This window comes from Hesperophylax consimilis, chromosome 16 (assembly GCF_061612785.1).
Source record: "Hesperophylax consimilis isolate HC1 chromosome 16, BYU_Hcon_1.0, whole genome shotgun sequence".
NCBI lineage: Eukaryota > Metazoa > Arthropoda > Insecta > Trichoptera > Limnephilidae > Hesperophylax > Hesperophylax consimilis.
In genome coordinates, this window is record NC_142851.1 from 1620794 (window position 1) to 1642423 (window position 21630).

The following is a 21630-nucleotide window of genomic DNA, read 5'->3' on the forward strand; positions in this document are numbered from 1 at the left end:
GGTCACATCTGGGACTCGAACCCAGGACCCTTGTCTTTCCGGGACAGTGCTCTACCAACTGCGCTAATGGGACCCTATCCTCTTCGGTCACTTTTAACTGTATCATACTTCGAATAAGAACTACCAACATTGTCTTCATTTTTTCCAAATTTTGCCAATAAAAAATGTGCGGTACAATTTGAGGTTTTACTCAATTAAAAATATTCCGAAAAAATAATAAAACATTAGTTTATCATTAAAAAATAAAACAAACATTGTTTGCACCTTGATTTTGATTTGTCACATAACTTTTGAGGCATTTATGTTGCCAGTCAGAAGTAACCAACAACATAGCATAATTTGTTTTTATGTGAATTCTGCACAAGAGTCCCAACTGCTCCCAACCGTCTCGAGCCAGTGAGACTATAGCATCTCTAATTGGGGTATATTGTGAGGCTGAAGGTAGTGGGGAAGTGCCTAGGTGCCCAGATCTGGTCACCAAACACGGCTAAAGCCATTTCAAGCAACATTTCAAATCTGAATGCTGGTATTACATCAGGGCGATACTAAGAGTATCTTCCACTCTGAAACGTACTGCAAATATACTATTTATTATTAAAAATTTATAAATTGTGAATAAAACAAATTAATCAAATAAAATTTACTTGTGCACGTCGGGATTTGAACCGGCCACCTTAGAATGGCTAATCAAAAGCCTCACCCCTCGACCACTGAGGCCTTCATAGATGAGCATACCAAAATACATATTGTATGTGTTTGGTGGTAAAGAGGAAGTAAGAATAGAGGTTTGATGGCGGGAAATTACTGAAAACACGGGTTAATAATAAAATAGGCACACATATTTATTAACAAAAACTTTTGAGAGACATTAACTACCATAATAATAATATTATTCAATGAGGATTGTTGTATTGCTTGTATGTTCGAGTGTAATCTTTTTTTTGGTTTTGCCTGGTTTTCAATTGACTTAAGAACTAATTTATTGTGAAAAATGTACATATTATTTGATGTAAAAATATACAAGATTTATAAATAAACTGTTTTTTGTACTTTATTACTGGTACATACATAACATGTTTTATATAATAATAACAATATAAAATATATTCAAAACTTAATTTGGTTATTTTTATATGCTTAGTTCAGAGAGTAAAAAAACACCTGCAATTTTTGTAGCCCTATACAACACATCGTGTAACTGGAATCAGATCACTAACAATAACACACCTTATGTAAGATGATGATAAGGTTTAAATTCCCGCCTAACACCGGCTGCCTGTTTTGATTTATGCAAGAAAAAAACATTGTCAAAAAATGCAGCTTAAATGCAAGTTAAAACACAAATTTGTAAATGTTTACAAAATTATTTTTTAAAAAACTTAATTTGCCACATTATACAATAAAATCATCACTGAAAATGGGTGCGTAAATATGAGATTTTTAACTTTAAAAGCAGTTTTTATAGGCCTGATACTTTATTTTTTCCAGACGAAACCGTATTTAAATATGAATTTACACAGCTTACGTATGTGAAGTACACAGTTGTTTTTGGTAAGGAAAATATTCTTAGGTACTAAACTAATTTATTTTTGAGCACACAACTGAAATTTTATGTTATTCGATTTAGCATGATAATATTTATTTACATATTAGTAATGCCCTTTTTAGGGCCTTTTACATAAGAATAGTTAATCAAATTATATAATTTTATTCCTATTATACAGTTTTTTTTATACTTTTGTATACATGAACTGAACTGCACCAGCAATAATTTTTTTGTATATATTAAGTGATAAGTTAAGATCACTGACTCTGCATAATTATTATCCTCTATTAGTATTCTGGAGTTAGTATTAGTATTCATTAGTATTAGATAAATAAATATACAATACCTTTCAGGTAAAAGATGATTTCTTTTGAATTGAAAAAGATTATACATGCTGTCTGAAAACTAGTAGTATAAGCGGGGAAACTGGTGAATCTACGTCACATTTTGAGTCGATTTTGTGGTACCTATGTATAACTTTTTGTTTTCAAGTAAATCGAGTCCGAAGTTGTAATTTTTTAGGTCAAAAAAATGTTGAAAAAAAAACAGTAACTAGGGATTCAATATCATCTGTTTAACCCTTAGAGGCCGGTGCCGTGCATTTGCAGTCGTGCCCATGCACGGTAAAATCCAACAGTTTCCCATAGTGCGACAATGATAACCATTATTTATACTTATTTCAATGTTAAAATGTAGGTCACTCTAATCATGCATATTGTATAATATGCTGTGCGAATAATCCATACATCTATGTGTGAGCACCTCATTATGTATATGCATTAGTTTTACAAGAAAATTTATGACTATCAAAAAGCAATATGCACTCTGCATGCCTATTATTGGACAGCGAAAAGGTTAAAGATCTCACATCAATCTATGGGCCATAGTGGACTAAATATATTATTATGTGACAGCAGCCCTCTCCCTGTTTTCATTATTTTGAAAACAACAATTAACTGTTTGAAGATACTAAATCATTGTCTGCTATTTTTATTATCAATCCATTGGGAAAGGGTGGATATAAACAGGCGTGCCCAGCTGCCGAGCTGAACGAAGGATGGGAATTCCTGTAATTTATGGCTCAAATAGAGCATTTTTTCTCGTGTCTGTATGCAGCATTAAAGCTAAGTGAATCAATCAATCTATGTGCATATGAGAAAGGGAGAAATTACAAAGGAACTATCAGTGGTATGCCCAAAACATGTTTCCATTGTATTTATAATTTTTACTGAACATTCACTTTAAAATTGCAATAGGTCACCCTAAAGAATTACTTTCCTGTAAATTTCTTGGCCTCCCTTAACATCCTTCTGTTCTCCCTCTTGGTGTTCTGTGACTCCTCATCCCCATCCTCATTGTCCTCGCTGGAGGAACCGGAGTCGGACTCGTCGGGCTGGTAATCATCAGAACTGTCGGCTGCCAGGAATGGGTCCTCCATGTCGTATTCATCCTCCGAGTCGGTGCCGCTGTAGCTGAGCCTCTTCCTCTTAGTGGTCTTTGCTGCACGTTTTTTGGTTGGTGAATTTTTGGTGCCTGTTTAAAAAGTTTGTAACTTCTTCAAAATATGTCTATTGAGGAATCGACAATCAGACTTGTAAATGTGTTAGCTAATTGACCCCCCTCCCCTACCAATACACAATTCATAATTTAAATGTCATTGCTGCAGTACTACCGTGCATGTACTGTGAGGTCACGTTTTTAATATCAACATTTTGACGGCTAATATCTCCATTACTAATTGTTATTTTCAAAAAAAATTAAAAGTGTTGTTATCAAAATTCTCTAATTAACACACCTATGGGAAGAGTGTTTTACCTTTTACACCAGTCCTACTTTAATGGTGGGAAAGGCATTGCTGTCCATTGCATTTTATATCAATCTCTTTGTAAGGGTTCCAACTATATGTATTTAAAAATGTTCCCCATCTTCAACTTTTTGTCAAGTGTGGAAGAATATTTTATCAAAAGAAAAATATATTAGGCCCGTAGAATGGGTAATAGTAGTACTTCCTTATACTTATCGCATCGGAGATGCACAAGTTTTTGGTTTTTTTTTTAATGATTTATGTGAAAATGAAAATATATTTTTTTGTAATGTAATAAAATATGTACATTTTTTACACAATACCTACATGTCCCAACACTGACTATAACTTCACTTTATGGAGTTGTACTACAAAAGTAAGCTTTAATTTCTGAACAGTAATTTTATAGTCTGGGTGTGGTGAGAACTATGTAAAAAATTGTTCAACAAAATCCATTTTCTCAAATGGGCCCCGTTGTTTTCACCCACATCAAGTGAGTCAATACCATAGACATATGAATATTAGTAGACCTGCCCTAAGTGATTAAAAGCGTACTATCCCCACTCCCCATACCGGTTCCATTGGAGCCGGCTGGGCTCGCGTATGGCCTCAAGTGAAATTTGAAAACGTGACGTCATCATTCTTGTGCGAACTATGGTCGAGGCATCATCGGTTCATTTTACGAAATAACACGGCAAAATGTTGACTTGTACTATGAAAACTTGTAAAAATAGATGTGAAAAAGAGAATAAACCCAATTGTCGTATTACATTCCATATATAAGCATTATTTTACTTTATTTTAAGCATATTCACATCGTATAATATGGATCAGTTGTAGAAACATAATATACTATCACATCGAGAAACGTCTGGACGCGAAACACAAAGCTGGTTGGTTGCTGGGAAGTAAATTATGAACATTTATAAAAGTGTCTTAACTAAATACTTAAACGAAATATTCGACTCTGAAAATGGAACAGAATTTTTTTGCTGAATTTGGACTTCGCAAATTTGTTCATAACGTGGCGAGTAATTTGCGCTCCCATGTAAAAATGTCTATTCATTCAAAAGCAGATTTTACTTTTAAGAAGTAAATGGTGATATTATAATGCGAGATGCCTATTTACTGTCAGATTGATTTATTGACGAATCACAGTCAGCCTTACTCCCTTCGTTCTTCAACAGTTGATTTTACCCCTGACCATTATCTTCTCGTCTATTAATTCCTATGTCTGTGGTCAATACGATACATTTGTAAATAACATTAAATTTCACCGTAGGAGACAACCTAATTCTGGTTTCTCTCCAATGTAGTACAGAAATTGGCATTATTGTAGGTTAGGTTAGGTGAGGTTGGGTTGTTATAGGTAAGGTTAGGTTAGGTTGGATTATTATGTAAAATTAAAATGCTAAAATTAAAAATATCCCAAATGCAGTCAGATTCCTTTTATAGTAATTAAGGTAAATCAGAAGGTTTTATTTAAAAATATTTCGTATAATCCGTGTCCAGCAATTCCGAATATTTACCTTTTTTAGCTTCATGCAATAAAAGTGATGTGCTTCTAATATTGATTGCGCCATGTCAAAGTAACTTCACCAACACAAAAGGACAACCTCCCCCATAAGATTACAAGCATTGTGACACCAAACAATACAAACATAAATCACAAATTGACGTTGTAATATAACTTCTAACAAACGAAGAAGGAAAATAATAACGGGAGAAATTTAATTGAACATATTTATTATAAAAAGGGAACAATATAATAGAGAATGTAAAACTATGTACTTTAAAACATTATTTAGAAAATCACAGTGTGCAAACTGATGCTTCCTGTACAATTTAACATTACACATGTTGTTTAATGGCGCAGAGGTAGAAAGTCACGGTACAAACTGATCACACAAAACATACATTTATAAAAGCAATGAAAATCAGACTTACTATTAAATTTTAATTGGTGATCAAGCCATCAAATTATAAAACTGGGTTGGGTACTAATTTAAAAAATAAATTGTTGATTTATGATGTTTTTGGCATGTACTTTCTTCATTATTTGAAAGTGTTCCATTTTTAAATTGTATGAAACAAATGCAAACCAGTTTTAACAGCAAATGGATTATTAGTGGGAAAAAAAATTGCTTTCGAGGGGTTGTAAAATATAAGATAGGTTTATTGCAATGATAGAATAAATCAGACAGACTCAAAATTTAAACACTTGCATATTGTACTAGTGATGTAAAAATAACGTTTCCAATGCATCATAATTACACGTTATAACAAAATTTATTTTCTGTCTAAGATTTTACTGTATTATAGAAGTAAGAATCGTTACATCACAAGAAAGTCGATTTAAAATGGATATCTTATTATACAACAGGCCATGAAAGTAAGTCAGTTTATTTAACTTATAACATTTGCATTTATTTGTGTTTGTCTATTCAGTTTCCTTGAGTTGTTAGCGTGGCCATACCATCTCAGGTAACATTCATACAATTAAAGGTATAACTTCAGAATTCATAATCATATTCTAAATTAAAGCCGTCATCGTCTTCAACTTCAAAGTGGTCGCTGTGAAAGGTAACGGAATTAGCCGTGATGTTAAATACGTTCCCATTTCTCACAATCCTCATGACCTGCGCGGGTGCCACGATCCCTGCAATCCAACGGGACAACTGAGTTCTTTCATATTCATGCACCCAAATAGAAGGAAACAAACATACATAGGAATAACAACACTTATAAATTAGCTGCACTTTTAAAATAGCTATTATTATTTGCTTGTTTTATCAACCTAAAACTTCGACATTGAGACAGTATATGTATAACCATCCGAGCGATGGACATTTCCGCGTGTAAAGTTTTCGTTTTGGCCATTCGGTTTAGTTAATGTCATACCTTCAAATATTAACACGGAAACATATAAGGCCTTACACACCTCTCCGCAATCGGAAGCGATTTATGGAGAGTGGTGGTGCAACACTTTCCAAACATCAGAAAATAGGAATGGCTCTGGCACTTTCTTTCCGACCTGTGGGGTACCGATTTCGGAGTTGGGGCTGATTTGTCTACTAACGCGGTGATCAAGGAATCGATCTAGGGTACTCACCACCACTGGCCCGATATTGCCTCCAATTTCATGGAGGTGTGTAAGACCTTTAAGAACGGCTTACTGAGGTTTGAAGCCAACGAATCCACCTAGATATCACTTTCTATCCCAAATTTTTAAGTTTAATAAAAAAATTCTTAGAGCTATCGCTCGAGCGTATAACATACGCCAACAGATATAGTATAATTATAAATTTAAATTAATTAATTTTTTTGTGAACAGAATTCATGTGAAGGGTGGATTATTTGTAAATCATACGAAAGAGACAAATCAACGACCTTCATGACAGAAAGATATTTCACTCTGGATGCAGAGGTTGTGTTATCAAATCGCTGCGAGGGCAAATACATAAAAATAATTTATGTATATTTGTGTTCTTACTCTTCAGACCATCCAAAGTAAAGAAACTTTCGATCACAATTATTCTGAATTGAAACATTGTTTATTCTGAATTGAAAATCTGTAGCAATAGCCAGGTGATCTACAACAATCCTCTTCTCCGTCTCCTGCCTCTCCCCACTTCCTTTCAGACTCACAACCTTCCGCCAATTGAGGATACCAGAGTAGCACTGAAGTCGTGTAGCAATATCACATGATTTAAAAATATATTATTATTTAGAAAATATACATATAAAAAAAGAATTAGTATTCACATTCACAAGCTTTTCACTTTGTGAGAAGTACTAGATAATATCAACATTTATTTTTATCGATCGGGCGTTCAGTTTATTAAACAGTTTATCTTCATTCACAATACTGAAATAGTTACTTGTATTGAAAAGTGCAATACTCGTTAAATTCCTCAAATTATAACCACTTAAAACATTAGAATTCATAGTCAGCATCAACACTGTCATTAAAAGCACCATTATCATCAACATCTTCGTCTTCCTCGTCGTCTACAAAGTTCACGGCGTTAGCGGTGATGTTAAATATGATGCCGTTCCTCACAATCCGCATTTGGCGGGGGCCCGGGATTCCTGAAAATCCAACGCACAAACCTCAGTTCTTTCAATTTCAACCTCAGGCATTCAAAAGGCAACACGGGAAAGCGGATACAGCAAATGACTATTGCAGGACGTACAAATCACTTGACAGAACTTAAAATCACACAACAGTAAATATCAGATTAAAAAGTGAAGAGAAATCTATCTAAGTTAAATATATTTTGTACATGAAAAAGCATTTACTTTGTGACTTGTCATAGTTACAATAAAAAGACATACATTTATTTGAATAATAATTATTGCTCTACCGGTTTCGGAAGTGCCATTTCTCTTAATCAGGAGAATATTAAAACTTTTTAATATTCTCCTGATGAAAGGGAAATTATTGCTCTACCTTCGAAAAAGGTAGAGCAATAATGATTTTTTTAAATAAAGTGTTTTCAAACAAATTTATGTGCTTATTTTACCAAATTACAAGCTTTTGTAATTTGGTACCAAGAAGTACAAAAAAGCAAATTTAGTAAACAGTGATAATGTAATCTCTATGGGGGGGGGTCGTCTATTATGTACTCAGGTTGGAGTGTTTGCAATTCCGTCCCATTTGATGACCATCCAATCGACGAACAGTGCCATATTGAATATTAGACATATCTGTATATCTAGCATCAAGTATGTTACCTGGCTGGTTGGGTGGTGGTAGCGGCGGACGGGGTGCCGGGGGCCCGGGGTGCGTGAAGAGCGCGCGGTGCTGTGGGTTGACGCGGTAGCAAGCAGCCCCGAACTGGCACGGTGTGGGCGCCATGAAGTCCGCATCTCCCGGGTGGCAGTACTCCTCTCGGTGCAGGGCATTCTTTCTGCTATGGCAACAATCAGTTAGTCACTTACAACTGTCTTAGGCAGTGACTATGAGTTAGTTGCCAAAAGGTCTTCTGTTCGAGATAGTTACTGAAAAGTGCCTTCTGGTATGGCGATAATGAGTTAGTCACTGAAAAGTTCCTTATGGTATGGTGATAATGAGTTAGTTACTGAAAAATGACTTCTGGTATGGTGATAATGAGTTAGTCACTGAAAAGCTTTCTGTCTTAGCAATATATAATCGGTTAGTCTCTGAAAAGTGTATTTTACTATGGAAACAATGCTTTCGGTTTACAAAGGTTAATACAAAAGATAATAATGTATGCACAAAGTATTTTAAGTAGACATAGATTGTACCTATAACAACCAAGACCAAAGGAGCACTTGGTCCTTGCTGGAGTTGGTTTGGCAGGGTCTGCGGATCCACCAGCCTGTGCCGGGTCTACCTTCACATCTGCGCTGGCATCGGAACCCGTGTCCGCCCCCGTGTCCGCCGCACCACTGCTCCCCGCGACTGAATCTGCCCCTGCCCCTACAGTGTCCGAAGGTTCCTTCTTCACACAGACTGCTTCTTTGTCATCTGCTGGTTCTGTCTTAACACTGGCAGTGTTCTGGGACTCTGTGTCGCTGTTTGATGTTGTACCAATCAGAGCCTGAAATCAAGTTATTTTAACGATAAATATAATAAATATTATTCTTAAATCTATTTTTTTTATTAATTCAGGACTACTACAAGAAAATTAATTTAACTTTTCAAATAGTATGGCAAATCTATTTATAGGTAGGAATAGGAATTACAATTGAATTCGGTTATTTATTAATGGACGTTGGGGAACGTTGTGAGGTGGGAAATGTTCAAAAACCGTTCATGCCTACCGACATACTATCGTTAAATTGTTATAAGCTTTTTTGGCGGTACTCTTTTACAACATATTGTATATCTTTTTTTTGAAGTATATTTTATTTAGTTATAAAATTTATCATTTTATACCTAATACATATCTATTCTAAAACTACTATAATAATATTCTATTACCTATGTACTAATATTTGGACAGAAGACATAACACACGAAAAACTGGACTAACACACAAAAGTCTTTTAGCTTCCTTAACGTTTAAAGGGAGTTCATTGAACATTTTGAAACCTTTATAATAAATATTATTTTGTGTTGCTGATAAATTTGTCTTATTGTCTAGGGAAATAGTCCACCCCAGCAGAGCCCCGAGTACTGGTGTAAGGTCTAAATACTATAAGATGCGACCCTGTATCTCGGAGGCACCATTCATAACACTGTTCCCCAGTGTCATTCAGCCTGAGCAAGGTATCTCACACCTTGGCTCGGGATGGCTATTGCGCGTTGTGTTTCCACTCCCTCAGCGATCGGTTCGCCACACTCCCTACGTTGGGTTGGACTAGTATTTAGACACAAATTAGCAAGTAAAATAGCATATCACAAACCTCGAGGGCAACTAAATCTGGCTTCACATCTTGAGGAGAGCTGGGGCGGTAGCGTTTAGCATCGGGACCCCCTTCACCCTCATCTCCCGCCGGATCGGAGACTCTCTTCTCACTCGTGGGCTTCTCAGGAACACCTAAAGATCCTCCAGTTAGAAAATTATATCCATTATTGTCCACGGCATATCATCAACATACAATCAATAATTTTATAATGTATTGTTTATATCATTGCAACGTACCATTCTCATTGGTCTTTGCACTGGTCTCTCCTATTTCATTTGGATCGTTTTCCAATAAGCTTGGAGGTACTTCATCTGTATAAAATGTAAAAGATATTATCAGTAAAAGCAAGTGTAAACATGGAGAAAAGGAGGGTTTGATGGGGCAGTTGCTTAAAATAAACCATGGACTTGATGAATCAATTTAAATTAAAATTTTGTCTGTGTGTGTGTGTGTATATATGTTTGTAAATTTAAAAAAAAGAAGAAAAAATAAAAACTTCTCTAAAAAAAAAAAACCAATCACATTGTAGTCCAGTCAGTGGGGAGTTTTACCTTGCAAAAGGTTAGGTAGTAGCGATTTTGATATATGTTGTTAAGATTGGGACTCTAAAGAAAAAAAAAAGTTTTCGACCTTGGGAGGGTCGAGCTCGATCCGCCATCTTGGATTGAAGGTGCCAAAATTTGTTTTTTTCAAAATAATTGTGAAGTGGTCGTTTTTACAACCAAATTGTTGAACGCAAACTTAAAGACAACTAAATTACCTATATTTTTTGTAGAGAGTTTTTTTTTTGTAAGTCTAATAGGTAACGAGTTACAGTGGCGGAAATGTGAATATTTTTCTAAAAAGTGATGAAATTCCCAACTTTGTAATTTTTTCGGGTTATTCATTACATAATTATAATAATTTTGTTAACTCATTTCCACACCACCATGAGGTAGAGAACATTGCGCATTTTTTTTATTGTGGTATCCCCAGTAGGTCAACTCCACAGATATACCAGCGTTATGCTACAGTAAATTATGTTACATTACTGTGAATTATGTTACTATAAATTATGTTACTTAATAACAGTCTTCGTCATCATCTAACTCATTGCCTGTGATATTTGGGCTTCCATTGACAAAATCTCTTCTTCTTCGTCCTCGACATCGATGTGAACCTCTGGCGAATTTCGGCATGTTTGACCATTACAGCACCCACATACAATAGAACACTTTCCAGTTTTCCTGCAGCCACATGCAACGCCGCATCCTTTTTTACAATAGCATGAAATAAATTTTAATAAAGTCTCGGGTGCTGGTTTCTTTGTCATTCTTACTGGAACAAGCCCGTTGGTGTCACGTTTCCAGGCCCAGTTTTCTGGATTTTTTTGGATTCCATACCATTTTTGAACTTGATGGTACGTTCTAAATGCATGGTACCGTGTAGAGTCGTTCGTTGGTGGCAAAGAGGCAAGATTGAATTTGCTTTTTGTTGTCGACTTTGCGAAACGTTTGTAGAGGACTTCTTCCAAGGTTTCCTTATCCATGTCACCCCCGTACAAAGCAACAAGAAAGCGTGTTCCTGCAACTGCTATGTCTTCTGGTGTTGCATCATGTTGTTTGAAGATTCCTATCATGGCATTGAGTCTTGTGTCGTTTTGCACAAGCGAACAAAATTTATTTTTTCCTTGGTTGAAGAAGGACGATGTTGTATCGCAGCCGCTAAAGGCATGAAGAAACAGAATATTCTCAGCCGCCTCTTTGTATTTCACACTATTCGCGGAATACAATCTTTCAAAAGTTTTGCCTCTACCGGGTTTGCGAAGATATATACTATTTTTGGGTGGTGCTAATGCTGTCAGCAGAACTAGGAGATCAACGTCTTCGCCAATAATGAAAACAGCGTCATATGATGAACACAAAGAAATCGCAGTATTGAAAATCAACTCATCAGCATCTTCTTCAGCCTGCTTAACTGTAAAATCATCCTGTATAAATTGCTTTGTAACCATCGAAATCAGACGGACTTTGTTATTTTCATTGGCTAAAAATCGTTCTTGTGAAACTTGAACTGGCATTGTTTCATCGAAAAGAACATTTGCAGACATGTGCTTCTTCGATCGGCGAAGTCTTTCTGCGGTTTTCGTATTTTTTTCACCATCATCAAGCGGATATCCATCGAAAACAATGACTGCATATGATCCATAGTGATTTCTTACATAGTGAACGTACTTCTCGCAAATTGACCCAAAATAATCATTCCGATTCCATACAACTTTATGTAAAAGATATCCTCCATCTACAACATTAATTTTGCTACCTTCAATTTGCACGCCTTCTGGAAGTTGTTCGAAAACTCCATAAAATGATCATTTCGTACCTTTGCGCACGACTGACCGAGCATCCAGGCAACGTCCTGTAACCACCCCGACTCAATCAGTGTTGCCAAGTCAGCTGTAGACTAGGATCCCACTATAACAAATCAACGTCATCGAGCACACGGATGATGCTATATAAGTATATTGTAACGTAGAAATACGTTAAAATGATATTGTGTAATATGTTCGTACAAAATGTATCAAGAAAACTGGAGTTTTACAATTTTTTGTCAAAATTTTCTTCTTTCAACCGCTGTAACTCGTTACCTATTAGACTTACAAAAAAAAACTTTCCACAAAAAATGTAGATAATTTGGTTATCTTTTAGTTTGCCTTGAATAAATTGGTTGTAAAATCAACCACTTCATAATTATTTTGAAAAAACCAAATTTTGGCACCTTCAATCCAAGATGGCGGGTCGAGCTCGACCCCCCCAAGGTCGAAAACTTTTTTTTTTCTTTAGAGTCCCAATCTTAACAACATATGTGAAAATCGCTACTACCTAACCTTTTGCAAGGTGGAGCCCTTTTTTATCCCCCACTGACTGGACTATTGATCTCTATAGATACATTTAACAAGTTTAAAAAAAAAATATTTTAAACACCTCTGTTTTATCCTTACACTATAATACCCACGCTCAGGCTTCGCCTTTGTGGGATTTTTTTGTTACTCTTTCATTCTATATTACTATGTATGTACCTGAATTTTATATGTATCAAAAATTTTGTTAATAAAAAAAAATAAAAAAATTTAAAAAAAAAATTAAAAAAAAAAAAAAAGAAATGTGTAGCAATGTGCACACCTTCTGACCTGTAGATCGTTCATTCCGAGCAAAGCCAAGAGAAAGTCAGTATGATATAGATATCAGATAGATATATATCTCAGAAATATCTTCTGATCTCTCTCCGACATGAGAAAATACTTTACTTGGTGTGGGCTCCAAGTTACCGACCCACTCTCAAGTCTACTCCTTAGTGAGGAATTGAATAAAATGATGAGAACCCAGAATCTCTAAAATTCCTTGCAGTGCGTAGTATAAAGCCAAGCACTCTCAATGAAGCATGAAATGTTAGCCTACTACATATCAAACTAGTGATGAGTCGTTCATGTGCGAGCCGCACAATTGAGCTAGCTCTATTTGATGAGCCATATTCGTACGACTCCCGGTAAACAGAACCACAGCTCAATTGAGCGTTTACTCTTTTTTGTCAGGAGATATTTTAGAAAAATAGAGCCATTCAAATTAACCAAGTATTAGTTGTAATTACATACTCAGAGACGTAAACGGCGTCTGACAGTCCGACATCTGGACTTAGACATGTGTACCTACACCTACTAACTGCCTAGCATCTTATTTTTCTCACGGTACGAGGAGGCGTACCGGTACCAAGATTCGTTTGATCATTCATACGCTGGGAGCTGGGAGGCGTACCGGTACCAAGAGCCGTATCGGGTGAGTACAGTATTGTCATTGCTCATACGCTCTGAGCTCACGGTGTAACGGATATAAATCAATTACCTCATTATTATTAATATAATTGGAGAGGGCGAGACACGCTTTATGACTGGCAACATTCATGAGCAGCTGTTCCGAGGTGGACTCAGGAGAATGACACTAATAATAATAATAATAATAAAATAATACGAACCAAATTCATTTTTAGAAAACGAATTTTATAAAATATATTATGATAAAACTATACTAACAGACCGAGCAATTAGTCATAATAGACCCGATATAGTTTTACATGACAAAATTAAAAAAATAGCTTATATCATTGATGTCGCTATACCAAATTCCTGTAATATTCAAAAATCTGTTAGCGAAAAAATAAGAAAATACACAGATTTAGGAAATAGGCCAGTGCAATTAGCGATTCGCGATCGAAGTAATTCCGGTAGTCCCAATTTTTTTATATGTTATATAAACTGATCTCCTGATATAAAATCTGAGTTTCCGACCTTGGCGCACCTGTGCTCGCGCCACCATTTTGAAAAAACTGGCCGAAATCGGGCCAAAATCTAGTTTTTCCCAAATATCTCATTTTAAATGCAAATTTTGCCTAAAATATCTTGACAAGTATAATAGAACATAAAATAACCTACAACTTTTGTTCAAACAAATTTCTTCTATCTCTAATAGGTACTGAGGTAGAAAGTCGTAAAGGTGCGTATATTTTTGAAAAAAACAAGTTTTTGCGCGACTAGGTTTGGTTTTTTTATAAATACCTCGTTTCCAGTACAATTTTGTGAAAAATTTATTGATAATAATTTTGTAGAAAATAAAATTTCGTTAAAGAAATAGGTATAAAATTTATATTTTTTATCTCTATTACGTATCCAAACTCTAATCCACCAAAACCAGGCCAAAAATTGAAACAGAGGTTAGGTGTTTTAAACTTGGCATTCCTTGATTTTATTTTTCTTTAACAATTATTGTTCTAAGAACATATACGTTGACAACAATCGTCATGCCTGTGTCAGACCTAGCTATAAATATAGTAGATAGACTATTTCAGCATATCGGTCGCCATACATTCCCAATGGGAAGACCACTAAAATAGGCCAAGCCACTACATTTGTGCTCGCAGCTTGGTCTGACATGCCTATCAACGTAATCACAACATACATTTAAGATTATTAATACAATTAAGATGAAAAGGTACATAAAAAAGATAAAAAATTGGTATTTTCGTAAAATTAACATTTATTGACATTCTTTTCTTTATTAGTTAAGTTGTAAGCATAACAAAAAATAAAATTAATGGTAGATCAGTTTAGACAGAAGTACGAGCCCTTGACTATAGTTTCTTACTTCTGGCCCTGAATAGCTTCTTCATCTGTCTCATCACCCAAATTTGTGGCGACTGGGTCATCATATTCGTCGTCATCGTCATCAACGAAGGCTTCTACAGCATTCTTGCAGGAGTTGCCATTGCAATGAATGCAGAGTAGGGAACATTTCAAACCCGACATTCTGCAGGTGCACTTTCCAGCGCAACCTTTTTTGCATTGACATGATATGAAGTTCAGCAAGGCCTGAGGTGCAGCTTCCTTCAACATTGTTACTGGAGTAAGTAACCCAACAGCATCTTTTTTCCACCCCCATTCAATCGGATCTTTATCGTGACCAAGCCAAGTCTGCACTTGCAAGTATGTTCTTGAAGCGTGTTGGTGGACTGCATCTTTGGTGGGTGGTAGCCTGGATAAATTGAATTCGTTCTTTTTTACTCCTTTGACAAAAATTATGTAAGTACCTTAAATTTTCCAAATTTGATTTCTCGTTGCCGCCATACAATAGTGCAAATAGTTCGGCAGCCAAAGTGATTTTTTCTGTGTTTGCTTTTGGGTCTTTAAATACACGAACAAGTTCATTCACTGAGTGGTTCTTGAGAAGAATATTACAAAATTTGTGTTTGCCTTGACTGAACGGAGCTCCAGTTGTATCGCAACCACTTATGGCATGAAGGAATAAAATGTTTTCAACTATTTCAATGTGTTTAAAACATTTGTTCGAGTACAACGCGTTAGGTGATTTACCTTTTCCAACTTTTTGTTAATATACGTTGGGAGGTGAAAGAGCTGTGAGGAGTACCAGCAGATCAATATCCTGACCAACGATTATGACTACATCATGTTGAGATGACAACGAATTTGCTGTGTTCACTATGAGAACGTCAGCATCCTCTTCAGCTTGTACTGTCGTTATGTGGGATCGTACAAATGAGGTTCTGAGTAGGGATCTCATTTCCCAGAAACTTTTCCTGTGGCACTTGTGGTTGCATGCTTTCAAAAAACAAAACTTCAGCAGAAGTTGTAACTCTGGCACGCCGTGCTCTTTCCACCCTTTTAGTGCTTTTCTTTTCCATAGAATCTGGGTATCCATCGAATACCACTACTGCATTGGATCCATAATGATTTTGTACATACCTGACATATTGCTGGAAAATTACTGAAAAAGGTTGAGCACGACCCCATACAACTTTGTGCAGTAAATATCCTCCATCAATTACGTGTATTTTACTGCTTCCCAGTTCTGTATTATTTGGTAGAGGGTTGAATGATGAATAAAATATAGACTTTGTTCCTTTGCGCATGCCTTCCTCTGAGAAAAGAGACAATGGTACAGGAGAGAGTTCATATTGAATAGCATTAATGGATCTATTGCCATAGTCACACCCTGATTTTTGACACTGCTGGTCACCGCCGCAAGAGAAACTATCGCATCATTACGTTTTAAGTTTAGGTTTCCAAAGTTCTGTTTGATAACTTTAGACATAGCTAATTTCCCCATCTTTTCAGCCATGTGACAAGTGACTTTGCTATCCCCGATTGTGCCACTGCTAATAGACATAATCACGTTTGTTTTAGGAAATGGTTCATGGCAAGCAAATCAATCAATGAGAGTTTGAACGTCTCGATCATCCCTCTTAATTCTTGTAGGCCTCATCTCTACATGTTGCTCTGACGTTCCTGATTCAATTCCACAGAATGACTCGATACCCCCACAAATGTTATGCAGATAAACGAATCGAGCAGTCCAACGAAGGATGGAACTGTCTGTGAAGGGAACCGGTGGGGAGGAGTAGAAGGGTGGGGGGTAGCCCCCCCCCATACCGAAGTGCCCTCTAGTAAATTTATAGATGTATTTATTTAAAAATGCAAACAAAAATCTAATAACGTGATAATAAACCGTGATAGATTTTCTGTGCGTACCTACCTAGATTTGTTTATTCTTTATATCGGTAAAAAAAACTATATAAACATAAAAACTGCACAGTTTTTTTGAAATTTTATGTTTTACATAATTGGTATCAATAAAATTTTCATGAAATTCCACTGGAAACGAGGAATTTATAAAAAACCAAACCTAGTCGCGCAAAAAACTTGTTTTTTCAAAAATATACGCACCTTTACGACTTTCTACCTCGGTACCTATTAGAGATAGAAGAAATTTATTTTCACAAAAGTTGTAGGTTATTTTATGTTCTATTGTACTTGTTAAGGTACTTTAGCCGAAATTTGCATTGGAAATGAGATATTTGGGAAAAACTAGATTTTTGTCCAATTTTGGTAAGTTTTTTCAAAATGGCGGCGCGAGCACAGGTGTGCCAAGGTCGGAAACTCAGATTTTACATTAGGGGATCAGTTTATATAACATATAAAAAAATTGGGACTACCGGAATTACTTCGATCGCGACCCCCTTTTTGGCGCTAATTGCACTGGCCTAAAATGAAATAAAAAGAATTTGGCATTCTGACTATAAAAATATTACCATTCGTTATTTCGGCTACTGGCATTATACCTAGCTCTCTAATTAAAAATTTAGGCGTATTAGATCTATCAAAAAATTTATATATAAAGATGCAAAAGTCGGTCATTTTGAATACATGTAGGATAACAAAAATTTTTTTAAATATTTATGTTGAGGGATCAGTAGGATTTATAGGCCCTGTTAGAAGTTCTACCGAGCCGAACCCTCTGATATGAAAATATCTGGAGACGGTGAATTTTTTTTCCCATTTGATATCTGGTGATTTGATGTGTTGTTGTTCTTGTATTGTTTTGTATTTATTTTACTTATATAATGCACTTACATAGTGTTGATTGACTAGCTGATCATTTGTGGAAAAGTGAGTGGAAGGGTTTAGTTTTTCCTATGGGGAAGATTTAACCCGGACAACAAAATCGGAAGCATAAATAATTGGATAATTTGTAGAGCGCCGTTTTTGTGAAAAATCACCTCAAGGGCGCTGTATCTACATTTATTATTTAGAAAAGATACCAAAACATACGCGGTGCTTTCAGTATTCTGGTGGCTGTTTTAACAATAGAACGTATGGTGGAAGGGGCTGTGGGCGGTTGGCGATCGACGCGAATAAGCGAGGTTGACATCATGCACTGATCCTTTGATATTTCCATTTTAAAATTGGTTTACGATAATTATAAATTTCTTTCATACTATTTGTATGAAAATAGCACGCCCACTTAATATTCTCATAATGATTTGCAATATTAACATTATGTATGATTACCTACAATTTAACTTTACATTAAATCACCATGAGTGGTTTCCTATTAATATAAAAAATACCAACCCTCTAATTCGTCATAGAGATTAATCACGCTCTGAGATTATCTTTAACTATTTAATTTTTAGTCTCATGCTAGAATAATTATAATTTTGTACAATAAATTACACTCTTTCTATTTTTATGGATCTTTTATTTAAGATGAACCACCTTATTCCATACACTTTAGATTCATAAATTTAAACTGTTCCAACGGCTCCTGTTTAATTGAGCCGCCGTTCAATTGAGTCAAAAATATTGAGCTGGTACCGCGACTCCCGCTTTTAATAAAATGAATCGTCACTCATCGCTTTATCAAACATGATTCCAAGATCCTTCATGGTGGAGACACATTTTAAAATTCAGTTGTCCATTGTATACCGGTAAAACCAGGTATGACACGCCCTAGTGTATGACAAAATTAAATATTTAGATATATTGAACTCGATTCAATTGATTTTAGTCCAGTCAACAATTCTATTTACATCCGATTCGCTTGCAGTCTTCTAAAATTTATATTTCTAAGAATAGTTAGGTCATCAGCGAAGTATAGTGTAAGGCGCTCACCAAGCAAAGAAGGAGAAGAGATGACATCTCTCCCTTGGTCGTCTTCTGCGCCAGAATCATCGCTTCCAAGCAAAGCCAACTCATCATCGCTCAGATTAGCCAACTCATTTCTCTCAGTTTCTCTGTTATTACTATTACTTCCATTAAAGAGTTCTTTGGTCTGATTATTTTGGTCCGGTATTTCCTGAGTTTCTGTTTCCATGTCAGTTTCACTTTCTCCGACATTGGTTGCGCCGTCTTTGATCAAACTCACGGAGAACTTGTATGTATCGGGCAGCAAGGATATAAAGTCTCCATCATTTATCAGTACACTGTCTTCTCCTTTCCTTAAAATTTTCACAGACATCTCTGTCTTTGGACACGCAGAAGTGTAGAAGCAGGGATTTATGTGAGTCTGAAATAAACAAAATAAGAGTTTGTTGAATCAAGGGAGCTTTTACTTCAATCTACTTAGAAAGTAATAGTAGAAATCAAGTGCTGCACCAATATAAAATATAGAATTTTATCTTACAGCAGTTAGTGTCGTTTTTCCATCGTCAGATACTTCTAAAACGCAGTGGTTTCGCGATATTCTTGAATCTCTACACTGAAAAACAAAAAGATACTCACATAAACTAACAGGGATTAACTCACTTGGGTAATTATTTCTCTAATCGCCCCCCTTTTAGGCACAGATTATGGAAATTACGTTTCAACAATTAGTACAAGAAACAATAAACCTATTTACATGCAAAAAATAGGTTTATTAGGTTCTTAGTTAGGGTTAATTAAATCATTTATACGTATTTAGATTGAAACGAAACTCTCGCAAATGTCACTCCATACAAAAAAAGTCCAAAATGGCAGCAAAGGGATTTCATAAGGTAAATGTTGAACTTTGATTGAATAAAAATGGAATTATAATGCATCTTTTACCATCTATCCTGACGTAAATCGTTGTTTTTTTTTTATAAAGTTGTCGTATTCCGCTTTATGCAAAGGCTCTTGCGCATGCACAAAACATGCACAAAATGGGTCACTAATTTGCGTTGTTTTAATAATTTTTGCGTATTTCCTAACCTGAGAACTTAACTTTGATTGAAAAAATGGAACTATGCATATTTTACCATCTCCCCCGGCATAAATAGTTTTCTTGTAGTAATTGTTGAAACCAAGTGCTATTTATGATTTGTTTGCGTGAGGCGGAATTCGACAAGTTTATCAAAATCTAAAGTCACTTGATATTTTCAGAGTAAAGTTAAAGAATTAAAAACACAGATATTATATTTCGTGTCGTAGTAAATAGTAACCTTACTTTCAAAGGCAGCCCTCTTCCCAAAACATGTTTTCCGACGCCTAACAGAATTGGTTCAGATTGCTCAGAAGCTTCACAGTCTTGTCTTACAAGTTTTAAAGTCATTTTGAATGCTATAAAAACATCACAACCCACAAATGGCGAGATTAACCAACCAAGGAATTTAAAAAATCACAACAGTAATATCATAGTAATGTGACAGCTTTGTGCTAGTAGAGATGGTTGATATTCATGTCCCGATTACATAGAACCGGTTCCGTTTCTGTCACTGGAACCGTCCATATTATTTATTACGAAAAGTCCCAGGATACGAAAATATTCTGAGAAACCAGTTCCTTTTAAAAAAAATAAACTAACTTCTCCCCTCCTCCCCACCCCCAGGGTGGGAAAATGTTATGTTCAAAAAAAATCTCTGCCAACCTTCAATCTCTCTCCCCCTCATGGTTTTTCATTATTTTATCCCTGCTTCCCACCAGCTCCAAAAGCAGCCGGACAAAGAACCAGTGCCACGTAACTGGAACCTAAGTGACAACTCAATTCAGGTATTACCATCTCTAGTTGACAGTTGGTAGATTGTGTTGTTCCGTCACCGAAAGTGCAAGTTTGTTCACGATGAATGAATCATAAAGAATATTATATTTTTATCTCAGTGCCTACGTAATCGAAAACCAGGGCAGGATTTAGAATAAACATTTTTTGTTCGTATTTTTACATAAGTTGAATAACTAGGTATGTACCCATATTAAAAAAACTGTCATATTACTAATTTTATATTGACGCACAAAAAAAATGGAGGCTTAAAACAAATTGGACATTTCGTATTGTTACTTCAAGATTAAATTTTTGGAATTATGTTAGTATTTAAACAAAAAATAAGGTACCGTATTTGTTCAAGTTCTTAAAACACTTTTGCCCTATCTCTAGTTCAGTGTACTCTGATTTATTTTGGATTTAAGTGACATTTTCAAATTGGACCTGATAAAGTACCTACCTATAACACATTACAGTTTTTACCAGAAAATTATTTTAATTCTGTATTTGAAATGTGAATTTCATTTGCTTAAATTTGTTCGTTCAGATTTCGTAATTTTAACATGCAACTATAATATCTCGTAATTTTTACCGGTCTGCGATTTGACTTGACCACTTTGGGTACCCTCTATCTGTAAATTTGTTTGTGTTTTCCGTGTCCGCTCAATCCTCTCAAGATGGTAGCCGTGTTTGAGGGTACCTTTTTATTCCGCCAGAGCGCACGACTGTTGCGAACTGCTAATCGGATTACTCAACGTTACGCGAAGTTTGATATCTCATGTTATGTTTTATCTCACGTTTTATAAAATGTTGCACACACGTTGCATTTTTAGATTAGTTGAATGTATACCGCAGTTACCGTCAAGGTACTAAGTGAAACCGGTCGGTTATAGAGAATTAAATAAATATAAATTCGTGGTTAAAAACAAAGTAATTGTTTTCCTTTCATCAATATGTCAAACTACACAAATTAAAAAAAGTAGCACATGGTCCTTACTAGATATTTACTATTCCTTTCGATCAAAAAAATAATTTTTAAGTTTGTTTGGGTATTTTGGACTCAAAATCCAAATTTAAGT

The 21630-nt window shown here is 35.5% G+C and overlaps 1 protein-coding gene across 5 annotated transcripts; it reads right to left on the minus strand.

The window, feature by feature from the left end:
* Positions 1–225: 225 nt before the first annotated feature.
* Positions 226–20221, minus strand: LOC149416516 (uncharacterized). Of its 5 annotated transcripts, none has more exons than XM_089640796.1 (8): positions 20021–20221; positions 19238–19312; positions 18727–19120; positions 9965–10039; positions 9726–9859; positions 8622–8917; positions 8088–8266; positions 226–3079 (listed from the first exon to the last, which is right to left on the minus strand). In XM_089640796.1, the coding sequence occupies exons 1-8, from the start codon at positions 20123–20125 to the stop codon at positions 2817–2819; spliced, it is 1521 nt and encodes a 506-aa protein (XP_089496922.1). In that variant the 5' UTR covers positions 20126–20221; the 3' UTR covers positions 226–2816. The 5 variants fall into 5 exon arrangements, with proteins under 5 accessions (XP_089496922.1, XP_089496921.1, XP_089496920.1 ...); XM_089640795.1 differs by having other exon boundaries at positions 8088–8263; positions 9726–9868; XM_089640794.1 differs by having other exon boundaries at positions 9726–9868.
* Positions 20222–21630: the final 1409 nt, after the last annotated feature.